General features: G+C 48.6%; 1 protein-coding gene across 3 annotated transcripts in view; it reads right to left on the reverse strand.

Moving 5' to 3' along the window:
* FLVCR2 (FLVCR choline and putative heme transporter 2) overlaps positions 1-17,394 on the reverse strand; it is a 62,315-nt gene extending 44,921 nt beyond the window's left edge. For all 3 annotated transcript variants that reach the window (XM_079908961.1, XM_079908962.1, XM_079908960.1), the window contains exon 1: positions 16,378-17,394. In XM_079908961.1, coding sequence (XP_079765087.1) covers positions 16,378-17,046 — 669 coding nt within the window. In that variant the 5' untranslated portion in view covers positions 17,047-17,394. The remainder of the gene's footprint in view (positions 1-16,377) is intronic.
* Positions 17,395-17,595: the final 201 nt, after the last annotated feature.

Below are 17,595 nucleotides of genomic sequence, written 5' to 3' on the forward strand. Positions count from 1 at the left end.
ACAACATCTCCAGTCTTACACACTCGATTCTATCATTCAAGTGTCCCCCGTTTGTCTAGCTATTGGAGGAAGTGACCATGAGAGGTGTGTCCGGCTATAGTCTGTTTTGTTGACCACTTAGTTACACCCTATGGGGTTCCTTGTTCTTATGCGATGCTGACTTTTGGTTGTTTTCCACGTCACCGTGAGGACAGAGACATTGACTAACATTTCCTTGTGTGACCCCCTCCCCCCGCGCCCAGTACAATGCTAAGAACAGAGATGGGGATCAGGAAGTATCTTCTGAATAAAGAGAAGCCTTTTAGAACTGTGCAGCTCAAAAGTAACTCAAGAATTTCCAGTTTCTTCTACAGCAAAGAAGTTGGGCACAGTAGCAATTTGCTGCTTTCAGTCATCAACTCAAGAGGCTCCTGGTGCACACATGCCTCCTTTTAAGGGTAGGTGTTCCTCCTGAAATTGTCCTTGTGACAACATCTGCAAAGGCTCAGTCCTGGTCTAGGTGAGACCATATGCCAAGGCTCCTCTGCTCCCCTTTCCCCGAGCGCCCACCTCACTGCCGGCTTCTCCACCCAAAGGTCCCTCTCACGACAGAGCTGACAGTCAACGACCATAGGCTCCTAGAACTTCCCCAGTGACTCAGCCGGGGAAGAGGAAAGATGAGGGGCATCTTTCCAATCACCAGGCCAGCAGAGAGGCAGATGCAGACCATACTTTCTCCAACTTTTGGAGAAAGTGAAGAGCTCCAGGCAGATGCTTTGGCACTTCCACCAACTCCCAACCAGATGCCAGCTCGCAGCAGCCAACAGATGAACCCAAATGTCTTGTGTGGTGTTGCTGCGCTCAACCTTACCACTCCCTGCCTGGTGACAGATGGTGAAACCAGAAGAACTGTTTCCTTTGTCTGATATGTCACGAGCTGTCATTCCTAAAAGTAATTCATGTGACAAAACATGTTTCTAATTCTCCCAAGTTTTCTTCTGAGTCTGGTTGGGCTTTCTTGGTGACAGCTCTCCCCTTCCAACTTTCAGAGGTGAAACTGAGACCAGGGGGTTTACTCACAGGCAGGCCCTGGAAGAGTGATTTCTTAAAGTGCTACCACAAGCCAGACCCACTTCAGGGTGCACATCCAGAAACAGGCTGGGCTCTAAGTAGATTTTTCCAAAGAGCCAACTTCATAAGGCAACTACCCCTGCCTCATTATCCCAGAGAGATCTGCAGAGAAAAAGAAATCTAAACCTTGCACCAGGAAAACTATTAATCACCCATACCTACCACCACCCCAAGAATGCAACGCCATCAGCTCTCGCCCTGGGATTTAGGGAGTTAATCAGGACCTACATACATGAGGTCATCGCCCCTCCTACTTGGCCTGACATTTCCACCACTAGTCACTCCATAAGTAATGCCTTACGGTCTAATCCCTCTCCTCTTAAGTGTGAACTCAGGAACTTTTCTATTCACTACTGTAACCTCAGAGCTCAGAACGTGGGTTGGCACAGAGTAGATATTCAATAAAAATTTTTCAAACAATAAATAAAGGCTGTGGTGCACTGTCTCAAAGAAACCACAGCTCCCAAGAATTGACATAAAGGTCAGAGTGCTTGGCCCTGTAAATGGAGAGTATAGCCCTTAATCTGAGGTTGTACCTCATGAGATAGACAGCCAAGGGGATGAGAGCCTTCATTCACTGACTCTCATTTGTCCCATTACCTGCTGTCAACTGGGGAGACACCTGGAGGCTGGCCAGAGTGGATGCAATCCAGGACAAGCAGAATTCAAAGAGAAACAGAGACTGGATGGCCAGGGGCCTGTGTGGTTTACTCGCAAGCGACAGAGATCTGGCCCACAGTGGGGGCACCCTCGTAAAGGACTTGGATTTTTGTGGAGTAGCATGAGAATACAGGGCCAGCGTTCTTGGGCAAATAATGGGATCCCCTCTTCCCTAAGGAGAGAGAGAAGAATTCCAGAGAGAGGAAAGTCAATTATCACAGTCACAAGGGCTGTCTGAGCCCCACCAGTCCCCACTTGTTACCATGGGTCGGTGCCACTTGCTAAATGTAAGGGGCCTGGGAGAAAATGTGGTAACATCAGGACACCAGGCCCTTAGGAGAAGACTTCTTACTCCCGGGACCCATCTCCTGACGGTAGGGGCTAAGTCAGTTCTGTGCTCTGCCACCACTGCCACTTCCTACACTGAAGAGAGGAGCCATCCAAGGCACACAGAGATTAAAAAGCTGCTTTGTGCCTATCTCTGGCAAAAGGCCCTTCTTGGCATCAAAAGGAATTAGAATGGTCCCCAGGACCTTAGGAGCTGCATCACGGCTCAAGTCAAAAGGACCACATCAGCAGGGATGCTCCAGAAACCAGGAGCTCTGGGAGAGGTTCCTACAGCCAGAACGACCAGAACATTTTCTGAAATGAAGAGCTGACTCTAAAGCCAAGAATGCTGAACCCTGTAAACCGAGGGCATGGCCCCCGAATCCAAGGTGGCTCTTTACCAGATGGACAGGACCTGATTTATGTACAGGAAGCCCTTGCACTCTCTGAGTGTCACGAGGCAAGTCCAGAGTCCTTTTTTCTTTTTTTTTAAGGGCACGTAAAAGCCCACATTTGCACAAAATTTCAGTTTTCAAGGCACCTGCACACCCAGCATATAAACTGAGTCTCAAAACCATCCAGTGAGGTGACGGGCCGGATGCCCACAGCACAGGAGAGGCACAGAGCCTGGGAGGGGACCGGCCTTTTCTCCATCTTGTAACTGAGTTGGCTCAACTTGCTGAAGTTACAGAGTAGATCAGCAGCGAGGTAACATCGGGACTTCTGATGGTCCCATTCGCAGCCCTGCTCTCTTCCCACAGAGCTTTGCTGAGCCACGACGAGCCACCAAGCAGCCACGCAGCCCAAGAAGACGTGGTCTGAGACCCAAGATGAACCAGGGTCTGATGGGGTCCTTTGCAATGGGGTTTGTTATGTAACTGAGAGATGCATCTGGGTCATCATAAAATGGCTAACAGTTACTCTGTACCTCTTACCAGAGTTCTTTCTGGACAGTGAGTCAGAGGCAGTGCAATGAGTGGAGAGAACATCAATGTCCCTGGGAGTCTCTCAACAAACTTACACTGGTGAGCTGGGCCCTGCAGACACAACTTCCTACCCCCCACAGTAGCCTTGAGAGAACCAAACATTCCCAAGGAGGACTCTCCTTGCTCCACAAATAAAGCAAACCATTGTCAAGATGCCTGTCCCAAGGCCAGAGGCCGAGAATGTCTCTTGGTGGCCCGGTCTTCCCAGGCCTTACCCCCTCAAGTCAGCCAGCCCGAAAGAGGGAGGAGCTCTACCACCTGCAGCTCCTCCTGAGGACCTGCTTCCAAGGCCATAGACTTGAGGAAGCAGGTGGAGGGGATTTTCTCAGGAGGCCCACTTACACATAAAAGGTGAAAAAGATTAGTAAGAGGGTTGGGTCAAGCTGCACTCTTCCCCCACCCACCACCACCATCCTCCCGAGGCCACAGTTGACATGTTACTTGATGACAATCACAGAACATGCTCTGGAATCTTCCGTCAGCAATGAGAAGACCATTCCCCAAAGCATAAAACCAGAACACCAGTCGTCCATCTTTCCATTCACATGTTCTCAGTCCCCACCACGTGCCAGGCATGTGGCCTCTTCCGGCCTGTGTTCTATGAGCAAGGTCTTTAGGGGGGTGACCTATTTCTAGAAGGGTGGTGATGTCAGCCCCAACCTAACTCATCAGCAGAGACTGGACAGGCAAGTCTGCTTAAGTTCCTGACCTATGGTGTCAGGGAAGAGGATCTGTCAGCAAATATTCCCAGGACAGCAGCTGGGATGAAAGAAAGGCCCAGAATCCAGAGATTCTGGAGTCTGGCGGGGAGGGAGAAGACGGATGTGCCTTCAGGGAATGTCTGCGGAGACTCATCTGGTTCAGAAACTTTCGCAACCCCTTTGACTTTAGTGTCCATCCTGTGAGGCCGGCTTCCTTATTACAGAATAGGTAAGCTGATGCCCAAAGAGAGCAGGTGTCTAGCCAGAGGCCCCAAATACGGGGGTCAACAGAGCCGGGTCAGGGTCTCATGGCTCCCACACCAGGAGTTCTCCAACTTCAGGGCGCATTACAATCCCTGGCAGATAATCAAAACCACAGATTCCTGAGCTCCACCCTGGAGAGGCTAATTCCTTGAATCTGCCCCGGTGCCCAGGCATCTGCATTTCTAACAAACACCCCAGGTGGTGCTGGTGGTTCATGGAGCACACTTAGAGACAACTGACCTCCACTGCCCCAAGGACAGAAATCAAGAGCTAATTCTCAGCTGCTGGCTTCCCTCGGCATCCCAGGCAGGGACAGATGGTGGGACCAGTGTGTGCTCCTGCCTAGCTCCTCGGTAGAGAAGCAACCGGCCCCTGAGTTCATCGAGTGGCTCCACAAACATGTCCAGCCCCAAACAGGAAGCTCGGGACAAAGGTCTGAGGAGGCGAGGATTGCTCAAAGGGCAGCCACCACCCCAAACAAACAGCCCATTGCGACGGACCCTGCTTTAACGCCATGACTCATGGAGGCTCACTTCCTATATTTCTGAGTTGATGGGCACAGCAAATGGCCCTGAGCGCAGACAGCAGCTTCCAGGGCCAGCATGGGAGTCCCGGCCATGCCAACACCGCAACATGGAGCAGAAATCAGGAACTTCCAGGGGAGAGGAAAAGGAAAAAAAAACAAAAAGGAAGAAAAATAACCTGCAACCTTGCTCCAGCTTCCGTGCCCCCTCCCTTCTGGAGCCGGCAGGGTTGTCTAGTCAAAAGGGATCTCCTGGAACTGTAAAGGGCTTGTGTTCATCTCCTCTCTAGAGAAAGAATCGGATGGGAGCCAAAGCAAACACCGCTCCACTTGTGGTTGCGAGGCACACTGTCTAATCCCGAGAAGTTGGTAAGCAAGTGAGGGCCAGCCCTACCTCCCATCCCCCTCCCACAAACACACATGGTGCTGGTGCTCTCTGCCCTTCCGCTGGGGCAAGACCTCATCTTGAACTGTGTGGGGCTCAGAGGCCAAGCTACAGTTTTTGCAAAGCCTACTAAAGGAGAGATGCCTGGAATAAGGTGGGGAGGCAGAAGAGCCAGGATGGGCTTCCAGAACCTGCAGGAGACCTCCGACCTCTGAATGACTCAGCAAAGACAAAGGCCTCCGTCCTGAAGAACAGAGAGAAAGGAGATGCTCCCTTGGGTTAAGTTTGGGATGGTGCTAGATGGAAGTCAGGAGACAGAGAAGAAAGAAGAGGAAACACCCGCTTTCACCTTAGCCCTATAGTTCTTCGTCATCCCCGATGGGGAGCTAACCAATTCGCATGGGGCTGTTTGATGTTGGGGGTTGGGGGAGGTGAAGGCAAGGGAAGGACATCCTGTTAACAGCGTTGTTGGATAAAGATCAAGAATCAGGCAGTGGAAAACAGCTGTGTCCACCTGATAAGCCTGGGCACCCCACTTCCTTCAGTAGAGTCTTAGGTTTGTAAGACTAAGGTCTGATGTGCAGGGACGGGAACTGGCCCAGTACCTATGTCATCCCTAAGACCCCAAAATCTTCACCACAGACAACCGGTCTCATCAACCACATTCTGGGAAGATAACACCGTCTTCCGGCACCAGCACAGCTCTTAGTTTGAGCAGCTCTCAAGAGGAACAAGTCTCCATCAAGATACTGCCTGGAAACTTCCAGAAAGGCCCAGCTTCCCCTATTCACCCAACTCCTGGTCACTTCGCTTGTTGAGAATCGGCTCATAACCATCACCTCCTCAGGGAAGCAGTCCCGCTGGCTCCCCGCTACACTCACTCTGGGGTGTGTCCTCCCTCCCACACGCTGTGACCCCTGAATGTCCTGTGCACATGTACCCTTAAGCCTGCCACACGGTGGTACTGGGAGCAGTTAAGTGTTGGCCTCTCCTTCTAGATCAGTGGCCAATTACCTTTATTGATGATATAGTAGGGACAGCATCTGTTCTTCATTTAGCAGACAAACTCTGCTGGCTAAGTGCCCTCCACTTACTGTCTCATTTACTCCTCTCCTCCACTACTGCAGGAGCCAATATTATCTCCATCTTACAAAAGAAGAAGCCGAAAGTTAGAAAAGTTAAGGGTCTTGTCCAAGGGTACACAGCAGAGCTAAAGATGTGTTCTCAACCACCCTGGGTCCAGCAGAGTTCAAGGCACCCCGTAAGGAATGAATAGCTTTTTCCACTGAAGGAGTAAGATCGAGTCACGTCAGAAAGACAATCCAGGCATGAGAGTCCCTTCCTGCAACCACCTGAGCTCTCAGCTAACTGAGTGGTCACCTTAATTCCTTTCAGGAAAGGAATACCTGTTTATTAATTTGTCCATCCATTTTTAAGCGCCTGTTATGCCCAGAGCCTTGACATACGGGAGAGATGTATTAGTCAAGGTTCCAGTCCTTTGACAAGTTTCCCATTTAGTAGGAAGAGGAGGTGGAGGAAGAGGGGGAGACACAAACCCTAGAAAAAAAAAAGGCCAGTATCCACAGAAACTCAGGAAGCACACAGAAGGGCAAGGACTGCTTTCCTCCAGCGCACAGACTGAGGAGATGACGGCAGGGGTGAGCAGTTACCCAGGTACCCAGCCAGAGGGAACACCTCCCAAGCAGTGTATCTTTCTGTTTTTGGTGCCAGTGGTAAAATATACACATAGCATGACATTTACTGCTTTAATCATTTCTAGCTGTACACTTCAGTGGCATTAAGTACATTCACATCATCGTGCAACCACCACCTCCATGCATCTTCCCAAACTGAAACTCTGTACCCAGTAAACACTAACTCCTCATTCCCTCCTCCCCCAGCCCCCCAACCACCATTATACAACTTGTCTCTATGAATTTGATTACTCGAGATTACCTGTGGTATAATAAAAATATATTTGGTCTTCATTTCTGGTTCCTGGCACAGAGCTCTAAACCCTGGGCATATCCTGAGTGATAGGACTGTCCTTTGTTACACATAAGGATCCTGTTTCCAAGGACTGTCCTTTGTTATTCATAAGGATCCTGTTTCCGGCACACCTGAGGTTAGGCTATGAGGTGACTTAGAGTGGGACCCCTCTAGAGCCTCAGGATGGAGGTGGTTTCCAGAAGACCAAGTGATAAAGTTTGGGAACTTTCAGCCCCACCCTCCCCCCACCCCTGAGAAGCAAAAGGGAACTGGAAATTGAGCTCTAGAAAAACTCTTGAACAAGGAAATTCGGTGAGCTTACAGGCTGGTGAACCCATCATATCAAAGTGCTGGGAGGGTGGCCCACAGAGGCTCTGGCATCTATCTCCTCCATTTGGCTGTTCCTGACTTGTAGACTTTATAATAAACCAAGAAAAACAGTGCTTACTTGAGTTCCCTGAGCCATTCTAGCAAATTACAGAATCTGAGTAGGGCTCGTGGGAACCCCCAACTTACAGCTAGTCAGTCAGAAGTCTGGGTGGCCCCCAGGACTTGCAGATGGAGACAGTCTTACGGGACTGAGCTCTTAACTTGTGGGGTCTGCACTAAGTCATCAGTGTCAGAGTTGAACTGAATTGAATTGTAGGACAGCCAGCTGGTGTTAGAAAAGTGAAGAATTGATTGGTGTCAGAAAAAAAGACAGCCCAAAGGCAGGTAGAATCACAGAGTATCTGTTTTTTGTGACAACCTTATGTGACTCAGCATGACGTCTTCAAGGTCCAGCCACGTGTAGCACGTGTCAGAATTCCCTTTCAAGAATGAATAATATTCTATCATATGTATATTTCATATTTTAGCAATCACCCATAGATGAACACTTGGGATCCTCCCACCTTTCAGCTATTGTGAAGAACGATGCTATAAACATGGGTGTACAAGTATCTGTTCAAGTTCCTGCTTTCGATTCTCTTGGGTAACTACCCAGAAGTAGAAATGCTAAATATATGGTAATTCTATTTTTAATTTTTTGAGGAAATGCCATACTGTCTTCCATGTGACTGCACCATTTTACGTTCCCATCGGCAATGCACCAGGGTTCCAATTTCTCCACATTCTTGCCGACACTTCTTACTTTTTTCTTTTTCTTTTTTCTTACTGATAACTGTCTTAAGAGGTATGAAGTAGCACCTCATCGTAGTTTTGATTTGCATTTCCCTAATGTTGAGCTTCTTTTCATGTGCCTATTGACCGTCTATGTATCATTTTTGGGGGGAGAAATATCTATTCAAGTCCTTGGCTCATGTTTCAATTGGGTTGTGTTTCTGTTGTTGTTCAGCTGCAGGAATTCATTATATAGTCTGGCTATTAACCCCATATCAGATATACAATTTGCAAATATTTTCTCCCATTCCATGGACAGCCTTTTCACTCTATCGATAGTGTCCTCTGATGCACAAAAGCTTTTAATTTAGATGTAGTCCAATTATTTGCTGTTGTTGCTGACGCTTTTAGTATCACATCCAAGAAATCACTGCCATCACTGCCAAATCTATTATCATGAAGCTTTTTCCTTATGTTTTCTTCCAAGAGTTTTGTAGTTTTTCCCAATACCATCTGTTGAAGAGACTGGTGATAATTATGTGTCCATGTAGGTTCATCAATTGTAACCAACGCACCACTCTGGTGGGGGTGTTGAAAATGGGGGAGACTACACCAGAAGGGGGTGTAGGGAGTATGTAAGAAATCTCTTTACCTTCCTCTTAATTTTGCTGTGAACCTAAAACTGCTCTAAAAAGTAAAGTGTATTTTTTTAAAAAGGCTGTCCTTTTCCTCTTGGAATGGTCTTGACACCCTCGTTAAAAACCATTTGACCATATATATGTGAGGGTTTATTTCTGGACTCTCTATTCCTTTGGTCTCTCTGTTTGTCTTTATGCTGATACCACACTATCGTGATTACTGTAGCTTTGTTATTAGTTTTGATATCAAGAAGTGTCAGACCTCCAACTTTGTGATTCTTTTCCAAAATTGTTTTGGCTATTCAGCATCCCTTAAACTTCCACATGAATTTTAGGATGCATTTTTCTTCATCTGTGAAAAACATCATCAGGATTTTGATAGTGATTGCACTGAATTTATAGACTGCTTTGCCTAGTATTGACATCTTAGCAATATTAGGTCTTCCAATCCGAACACAGATGTTTTACCATTTGTCTGTGACTTCTTTAATTTCTTTCAGTAACATTTTATAGTTTTCAGCATACAAGTCTTTCACCTCCTTGGTTAAACTGATTCCTAGGTATTTTTTTGGATGCTACTGTAAATGGAATTGTTTCCTTAATTTCCTTTGTGGATTTTTCATTGTTAGTGTATAAAAACACAGTTGGTTTAGCAATTATACTCCAATAAAGATGTAAAAAAAAAAAAAACACAGTTGGTTAAAACGTTGCAAATTTGGTCTGCTTTGCGTTCTCAGGTTTGCAGAAAGGAACTGGGTACTGGGAGGCACAGCAGTTGGGTGGGGTCAGGGCAAGGGTGAGCAAAATGGCCATGAAACTTTCTACCATTCTGAACGTGGTTTTTTCTTGGTTGGGCGTTTACTTGGTTGCTGTAGATCTTTGACTGATTTCCAAAACTCCCATAGGGAAGATATTTTAGCAAGTTTCTAGTTTATTTAATGTTTCTGTGGGGGAACAAGGGTCTGGAGCTTCCTGGTCCACCATCTACTGATGTCACTCTCCGAGGCTTTAGGCTTAACCTCCAAGCAGTGTATCTTCAAGGAGAGAATCAAGAAGCCAGACTGGTCAGAGCAGAGACAAGGCTGGGAGGGAACAAGAGACAGGCTGGATGTGAAGGACGAGGGAGGAAGGGTCCTGGATGCTAAACTGAACACTCAGACTCGATTCCACGGAACTGTCAGGCCCTGAAGAATGTCTGCCAATGCAACACGGCCAAAACAGAAGTCAGGCCAGGCCAGCCACAGCCTCTTCTCATGTAGCGCACTGAGCTGAAGGTCAAAGAAACAGAAGGATTAGGAGCTTCTGCTGTGGTTCCACCTCACAGGCCTTCAGGGCTGCCCTTAAGGTTCTATTTTCTTAAGGTTCTAATTTCAGAACCTTAAGTGAATCAGAATTACGAGCCCCACCCCAAGCCCATCCTCTCCCCTCAGTCTGGAGAGTGAGTGGCTGAGCTCCCAGCTGCATCTGCCTGGGAACTGGACCCATCACACAGCAGCACAAAACACACCAGCCCTGACAAGAGCCTGGCTCCAAGCAGGAGGGCGCCTTCCCACAGCACGCTGCTCCTCTCTCCTAGAGATCGCAAGTCTAATAGTGAGCCTCACCTGGGAAGCCAGGTAAAAACACAGGAGCCTGGGGCCCTCCCCTGGAGAGGCTGATTAGGAAGTCCAGGTGAAGACCCAGGCATCTGTATTTGGTCCTGGCCCCAGAGGTGAGGCAAATGGTCACCATCTGGGAGAGCACTGGTCTAGCTTCCTTCCCAGAGTCGCCAGACTGTAAGCTCATCCACCTGCAGGCCGGCATCTTTGCTGAGGGCTCTGTGATGAAGGAGAAACCAGAACTGGAATTCGGTTCCACTTTACCTTCCCCAGAAGTTTCAAACTAGAAGTTTTATCTGACCCACAATTTTGAAACATGGAAAATAATAATAATAAAATAAAATTTTGGGGCTTCCCTGGTGGCGCAGTGGTTGAGAGTCCGCCTGCCGATGCAGGGGACGCGGGTTCGTGCCCCGGTCAGGGAGGATCCCACATGCCGCGGAGCAGCTAGTCCCGTGAGCCATGGCCGCTGAGCCTGCACGTCCGGAGCCTGTGCTCCGCAGCGGGAGAGGCCACAGCAGTGAGAGGCCCGCGTACAGCAAAAAAAAAAAGAAAAAGAAAAAGAAAAAAAGAAAAATTTGAGTTTTATCAGCATTTTAAAAAACAGATTTCATCAGCCAGACACGAAGACAAATATTGCATGATTTTGGTTATATGCGGTACCTAGAATAGGCAAATTAATAGACATAGAAAGTAGAATAGAGGTTACAGAGCAGGACTTACTGTGTAATGGGGCACAGAGTTGTTGGGGGTGATAAAAGTATTTTGGGTATAGACACTGCTAATTCTTACACAACATTGTGAAACTATTTAATGCCATTGAATTGTACACTTATGAATGGTCAAAATTATAAATATGTCTATTTTACCGCAGTTAAAAAAACATTTCACATAAAAATCTGGATTTCTGGTTTCTCTGTAAAGAAAAAACAAATGAGACGATCTGACAGCACTGGTCACGCTGTGTATGGGAACAGCTGGCAGAGGCTCAAGCAGCTGCCACCTTCAGCTGGGACACGTGCTCTTACGGTGCTGTGACCCCTCCACACTCCAATGTCACTTTTCCTTTGTCACACTTTCTACGACCTGGATGCCCCTATGAGCATTTGAGGGTTGGTCCTGGTTCCACCCCTTCTCATTTCAGTCTCCACTAGCCTTGCTCTGCTCTCCCAGCCCCTGCCTGGTCCTCTCTTCCAGTCCGAAGGGGAGACCAGCAAGTGGTCAGCCACATGGGCAGGTGCTTCATGTGCCTTGACAATGACAACAAATGAAAGCACAGAAGAGCTTGCCTTCACCTCCCCAGATGTCACTCAGAGCTTGAAGGTTTCTCTGACATTGCAACAGCCAGATTGATAAGCCTGGACTTTAACACACCCAAGTGCCCAGGAGTCTGGAACAAGATGAGGCTGACCATTCACCTCATGACCTGGACTCCTGAGTCAGCCTCTGGACCACCCAGCCTCGCTGGGTGACAGGTGATCAGCCAGTCCAGTAAACACAACCTCCTCCAGACTGGACTCACTTTCCTAGAGTCCATCTTTGTCTGCTAGAACCTGATTTCCAAATGCTTGAAATACGATGGGGTTCAGGACACAATACCCCCAAATTTGGTACCTTGGCATAGTGAATATTTTAAGCTGAAGCAATTTGAGAGAATTGAAAAGCAGGAAGGTCACTCTGACCCCCTCCCCCGAAACAAGCTTTAAAACCCTCCTGTGGAGCTTCCCTGGTGGTGCAGTGGTTGAGAGTCCGCCTGCTGATGCAGGGGACACAGGTTCGTGCTCCGGTCTGGGAAGATCCCATATGCCGCGGAGCGGCTGGGCCCGTGAGCCATGGCCGCTGAGCCTGCGCGTCCGGAGCCTGTGCTCTGCAGCGGGAGAGGCCACAATGGTGAGAGGCCCGCGTACCACAAAAAAATAAATAAATAAATAAATAAAACCCTCCTGTGGGAGGTGCCCTCCTGGTCACAGACGAAGGGAGCATCCTTGTCTCTCAAGACCCTTGTCTCTGGAGATAAAGAGGCACTTCCTCCAAGAATCCTGACAAACAGGCCTTGCTCAGTGGCCCCCCGGTTCTACAGACCTCAGACTCCTTAACCTGCCACATTTCTCCACCACTGTCTGCTCTCCAGCAAATCTGGCACAGAAGTGCACAAGTCTAACTTTTCCTTCATTTCCTTACAAAGACTCCCGTGCCACCTAATACTTATATGAAATAATTATGGATGATTTTCTCTTATTAATCTGACTTCATCAATTTAATTTTTAGCTGGGGACTCTAAGACAGTCAAGGAAAACCTCTTCCTCCCCTACAATTAGCATCATTGTTCCAGACATGGTGGGAAATGTTGCTAGTCTGTAAGTGTAAAATACATGCCAACTTCCGAAGACTCGCCATAGGAAAAGAATGTGAACCAGCTTGTTAGTAATTTTATTATATTGATTACCTGTTGAAATACTATTCTGGATATCTTGAGTTAAACCGAATATAGTCCTAAAACTAATTTCACTTGTTTGTTTTACTTTGGTAAAAAATTTACATTTTACCTGGTTTTTTTTTTTCATTTTACCTGCTTTTCATGCGGCTACTAGAAAATTTAGTCATATATGTGGTTTGCATTTGTGGCTTTCATTATATGTCTATCAGACAGATAGACCGTGGCTACTACAGAACTGATTTTGTAAGGTCACCGTAATTTTTTTTTGGCCATGCTGTGCAGCTTGAGGGATCTTAGTTCCCCAGCCAGGGACTGAACCCAGGCCACGGCAGTGAAAGCTCAGAGTCCCAACCACTGGACCACCAGGGAATTCCCAGGTGACTGTATTTTCTTTTCCTCGAAAAGCAAACTGATTCTCTCTAGACTTTTTCTGGGTGGCGCTGTGCTATGACCTGCCCAAGGGTCCCGGAGGAACTCCCTTCTGGTCTCAGGGCTGGAAGCTCTTCATCGGGGCTGGGGCTGCCTTGAAGAGCTCTTCTCACTCCCACATCTCCCTCGCCCTGTGCCACCAAGCCGTCCCCAGACTCTCACATGAGGCTCTCTTCCCAGCCTTGCTCAATAACCATGTGTCCACATCACTCAAAACCCCAGATGGTTTTCCCTGGAAACAATGGAACCAGTGTTGTTAACACTGCCGGGCTGCTACCACCTGTGTGATGGTCACAGGGAAGTGCCCCAGCTGCAGTCCAAGACTCCCTGTCCTCCCTCACGCCAGCTCAGGATCCACTGGTTTCTTCTCCCCAGAGCCTGGAGCCCCACCTTCCTGAGGCTGAGAGAGGGAGAACCAGCCCCTCAGCGACCAGCACGTGGGGAGGCACTGCGAATGCCTGGAACTTCAAAACAGAAGGCAGGTGCTAGCTCTCAAATTCTAGAGAAACTGCTGGACACTTTATCACCACCGACAACCCACAACCCTAGAGACACAGGGCCAAAACTTGAAACTCAGAATCCTGCCTTTTTTGGTTGTTGTTTAATATACGCTTTGTCCACCTGAAGACTCAATAATGGCCCACTGACAGGGGCTCTGGGGGTGGAGCTAGCTTCAAACCTCCTTTCTATCACTCAGCACCAGTAGGACCCTGGATAAGGTTGCTCCGTTTATCTGGTCTCAAGTTCCTCGCCTATACCAACAGGGACAACCCCACCCACCTCAAAGGTTAAAAAAATTAAATAATGCATGAAGAAGTGCCTTGCACATAATAGGTGTCTGATAGATATTAGCTTCCTTCCCCTTCAATCTTCCCATAGCAATGCCACGAAGAAGATACTTAAAAACCTCATGGCGAACTGAAAACAAATCCTCTATACTCTCATCTGGTTGCTTCCTGTATGTGTGCTTTTTTAAATCTGAATGTTGGTGCCTGATACAATTTAAGAGGGTGGCAGGAGAACTGTGCGAAGCAGGGATTCTCTTTGCAGCCCTAGCACAGCGTCTGGCAAGGCAGGTGCTAGTTGAGAGAAGGAATGAGTGTTGGATTTAGGCCAGCAGGGACTGGCGCCTCGTGGAGCCTATTAGCGAAGCCCTAGAAGAGAGGGGTCAGAATTACCATGAAACAGGGGTTTGGCTGATCAGTGTGATGTCTGCGGCCACAAAGAGTTATTCTCTGGAAAGATGCTTCCAATCTGTTTAGGCAGCTTTGTGGAGCCTTTTTTTTTTTTTTAAACTTCAAAGCGCAAGGTGTTCTGTTAATATCTCTTCTCCATTCGGCCATGCTCTCCTCAGAGAGAAAGGTTAAAACATATGCCAAGAACCAAACGCAGTCACCTCTACGTGAGGAAGCATAAACAAGTCAGCTTTTCATATTTCTTTTTTTTTTTTTTAACTTAGCAAAGTGGGTTAAGCCTAAAAGAACACACTAAACTGATGGCTCTGTGATACAAATATATGCTGTCAGGGTGTTTTTAAATGTAAAATTCTTAGCATTTTCTGACCTAAGTGGGGAGTAGGCATGGGCAATGAGTAACTATTCTTACTCAATTTTAAAGATATATTTGGTTTTAAGTTCCTTTACAGCTGTGTGCAGAGGGGTCTGAAAACCAATTCGGTTTTGCTCCATGGTGAACAAAAAAAAGTGTTGGGTTCTCTTATCTCACCAGGCCACCTGAGGGCCCAGTTAGCTCTTCTGCCCTCCCCAAACAATGGGTTTGGGATTGCAGTGACCCTGTCTGAATCCCGTTGGGGCTGCGAATAGTGAGACTTAACCCCCTGGAAGCTTGAGAAGTCCTGCGCATCGCTCCCCAGCTTTACCCTCCTATGAAGAAAACATCCAATAATGTCAAACCTGCCAGCAAAGCTGCAATGAGATGTTCAAATTCACAGTCACATCACCTTCAGGAGGGGGTTGGTACATGTCACCCTTAATACCTATTTTTTTAATTGCCTTGAACAAAAAGATCCAACCTGTTTCATCCCCAGACTTCAAATCCATTCAATCTTCTGAACATTCAAACCCACAGCTTAAAGAAAACTGGGTAAAGGATTTTATGTTGCTTGTTTGTGCTGAAGAAGCCCTGTCTGTTGATTTCATTGATTGCTTAAACTATTACCCAAGTGGCAGGCCTTACTGGCCTGAAAAAATTTAGCTCAAGTTACCTTTTTGGTGGCAAAGATGAACAGAATGGAAATTTACCTTTAGGGAAGTTTGGAAATTTCTGACTCAAATAAGAACTTCCTAGATGAAAGCTTAAATATTCTAAATGCAATGAACAGGTGAGAGAAAACAAGCCTACAAGAACTAAGGGTTACTGGTCATTTGTTAAATGCATAGCCACAAATGCATGTGCTTGGGAAGAAGTGACACGCCAGGCAGTGGTCCAGATAAAGAAGGGCCCCGAAAGTAGTTGCTTCAACCTTTCAGAGACAGCAATCAGACTCACGACATGCGCACCTTTCTGGGTCATATCCACATTGAGATGCAAAGAATTTGAAATTCTCCTTCCCAAAAGAAGGAAAGACAAAGGAGTAAGATATGAGCTTTCCAGGTCTTTCCAAGGTTTCTAGGCCTTGAAAATTCAGAGCAAGAATTCGACTCCATCCTGCTGCCCTTGGCTCTAAACCCCAGGGAAGGAGGTTGGCACAAAGCATTGTTCCCACTGTCCTGGCTTCAGCTGTGTATAAAGAAGGTGAGAGCAGCGCCAATGCCACCAGGGCCCCGCTCTGCCTTTCCATGTGGTGCAGGAGATACTGTGCTCTAGGAAAAGCTGGCTGGACAGGAAAAAAGCACCTGCCAACCTCTGATGACACAGAATAGTCTGACGCCCAGGGGCTGCTCCCCGGGAAAGAACAGCTTTCCTGTCCAAGCTGGTGAAGTAAGTTCAGGAATGAGATCATAAAAACAGCATGTGTTCCAGAAGCACCCTTTCTGCTGGTGAAGGAGAAACTGTGAGTGACAGCAAAGGTCCCTCCTTTTGTTTCCCCACTTCTCTTACACAGTCACCCAGTCACAATCACTCACTCACCCTATCAGTCACACCCAGCCACAGTCACCCAGAGTCACAAACACACTGAAGTCAGAAAACTACAGTCTCCACACAGGGAGGCGTGCGGTACAATCAACACACTCAGTCCCACAGGGAACACTACCCACTCTCTACCCACCTGATTGCCAAAGACAGCTACGGAGCAGGCTGTTGACACCTCATTAGCCCCGAACCAGACAGAAGCAATGCGGGAGGGCATGCCCAGGATGAAGACCTGGGCCACGGAGCAGATGACCTGGCCCAGCACAGTGACTGGGAAGAGATGTGGCTTCAGGCTGCCCAGCTTCACCCAGGCCCCCAGGCAGTTGAGAGCAGAGCCAGTGAGGGCGATGGTGCGCAGGCCGAACTTCTCCAGGAGCCAGGCCACCGGCAGGAGCAGAGGAATGTAGGTCAGCATGTAGCACATGGACAGCCAGTCGATGGCAAAGGCACTGACCCCATAGAAGTTCATGAAGATGTTATTGATGGAGCCGTACTGGATCCACTGGAAGGCGTTGCACATGGAGTAGCAGCTAAACACCAGGACCACAGCCCATCGGCGCTTGCTCACCTTGATCACGCTAAGGTCCTCAGGGCCCGAGCTACTGGGGTGGGCCAAGCCACTGGGTAGATCCAAGCTACTGGGCTGGACCGAACTACTGGGGTGCGCAGAGACACTGGGGTGGATGGAGACGCTGGGATGGGCTGAGACGCTGGGATGGGCTAAGAGGCTGGGGTTCTCCCCGAGGGCGGAAGTCTGCGAAGGGGTACCATCGCGCTCTTGCTGGTTAGGCTCTTCATTCACCATGACCACAGCCTCTCCTGGAGCCCTAGACAGGTGCTGAGGACTCTACTGGCGTCGTCTGGTCACCTAAAGCTGACGTAGCACTTACCCGGCCCGCCTGGAAGGAATAAATGGAGTCCCCAGCCTGCGTAAAAGCCGCGAGTGGGGCTCTTTTGCTCACCCCCAAGCTTCTGCTCTCACTTTTCCTTGGCGTCCTCTGTCCCTGACTGCTGTCCCCCAGCTTCAGACGCCTCAGCCTGGTCCTGGCTCTCGGTACCTTGAGTCCTCCCGAAGCGCCTGTCGACGTTCACTCCTCCGTCCTGGAAACAGTTCTCTCCGGGCGCAGCCACTCCGCGGGACTCCGGTCGCTCCCGGTCGGACTAGCGGCCTCGCCCCCTCCGGCGCACGTGACCGCCCCGCCCCCGCCCCGCGCGGCTTCCCCACCCACGACCCACCCGCCCGCCCCCGCCCCCTGCCCCTCCCGCCTTCGCCGGCCGCTGGCCCGGCCGTACAGTGGTTTCGCCACCGCCTGCGGGTGCATTCCTCCCCCACGCCCCGGGCACCATGGAAACC

This window comes from Stenella coeruleoalba (genome assembly GCF_951394435.1).
Source record: "Stenella coeruleoalba genome assembly, chromosome: 2".
Classification (NCBI taxonomy): Eukaryota; Metazoa; Chordata; class Mammalia; order Artiodactyla; family Delphinidae; genus Stenella; species Stenella coeruleoalba.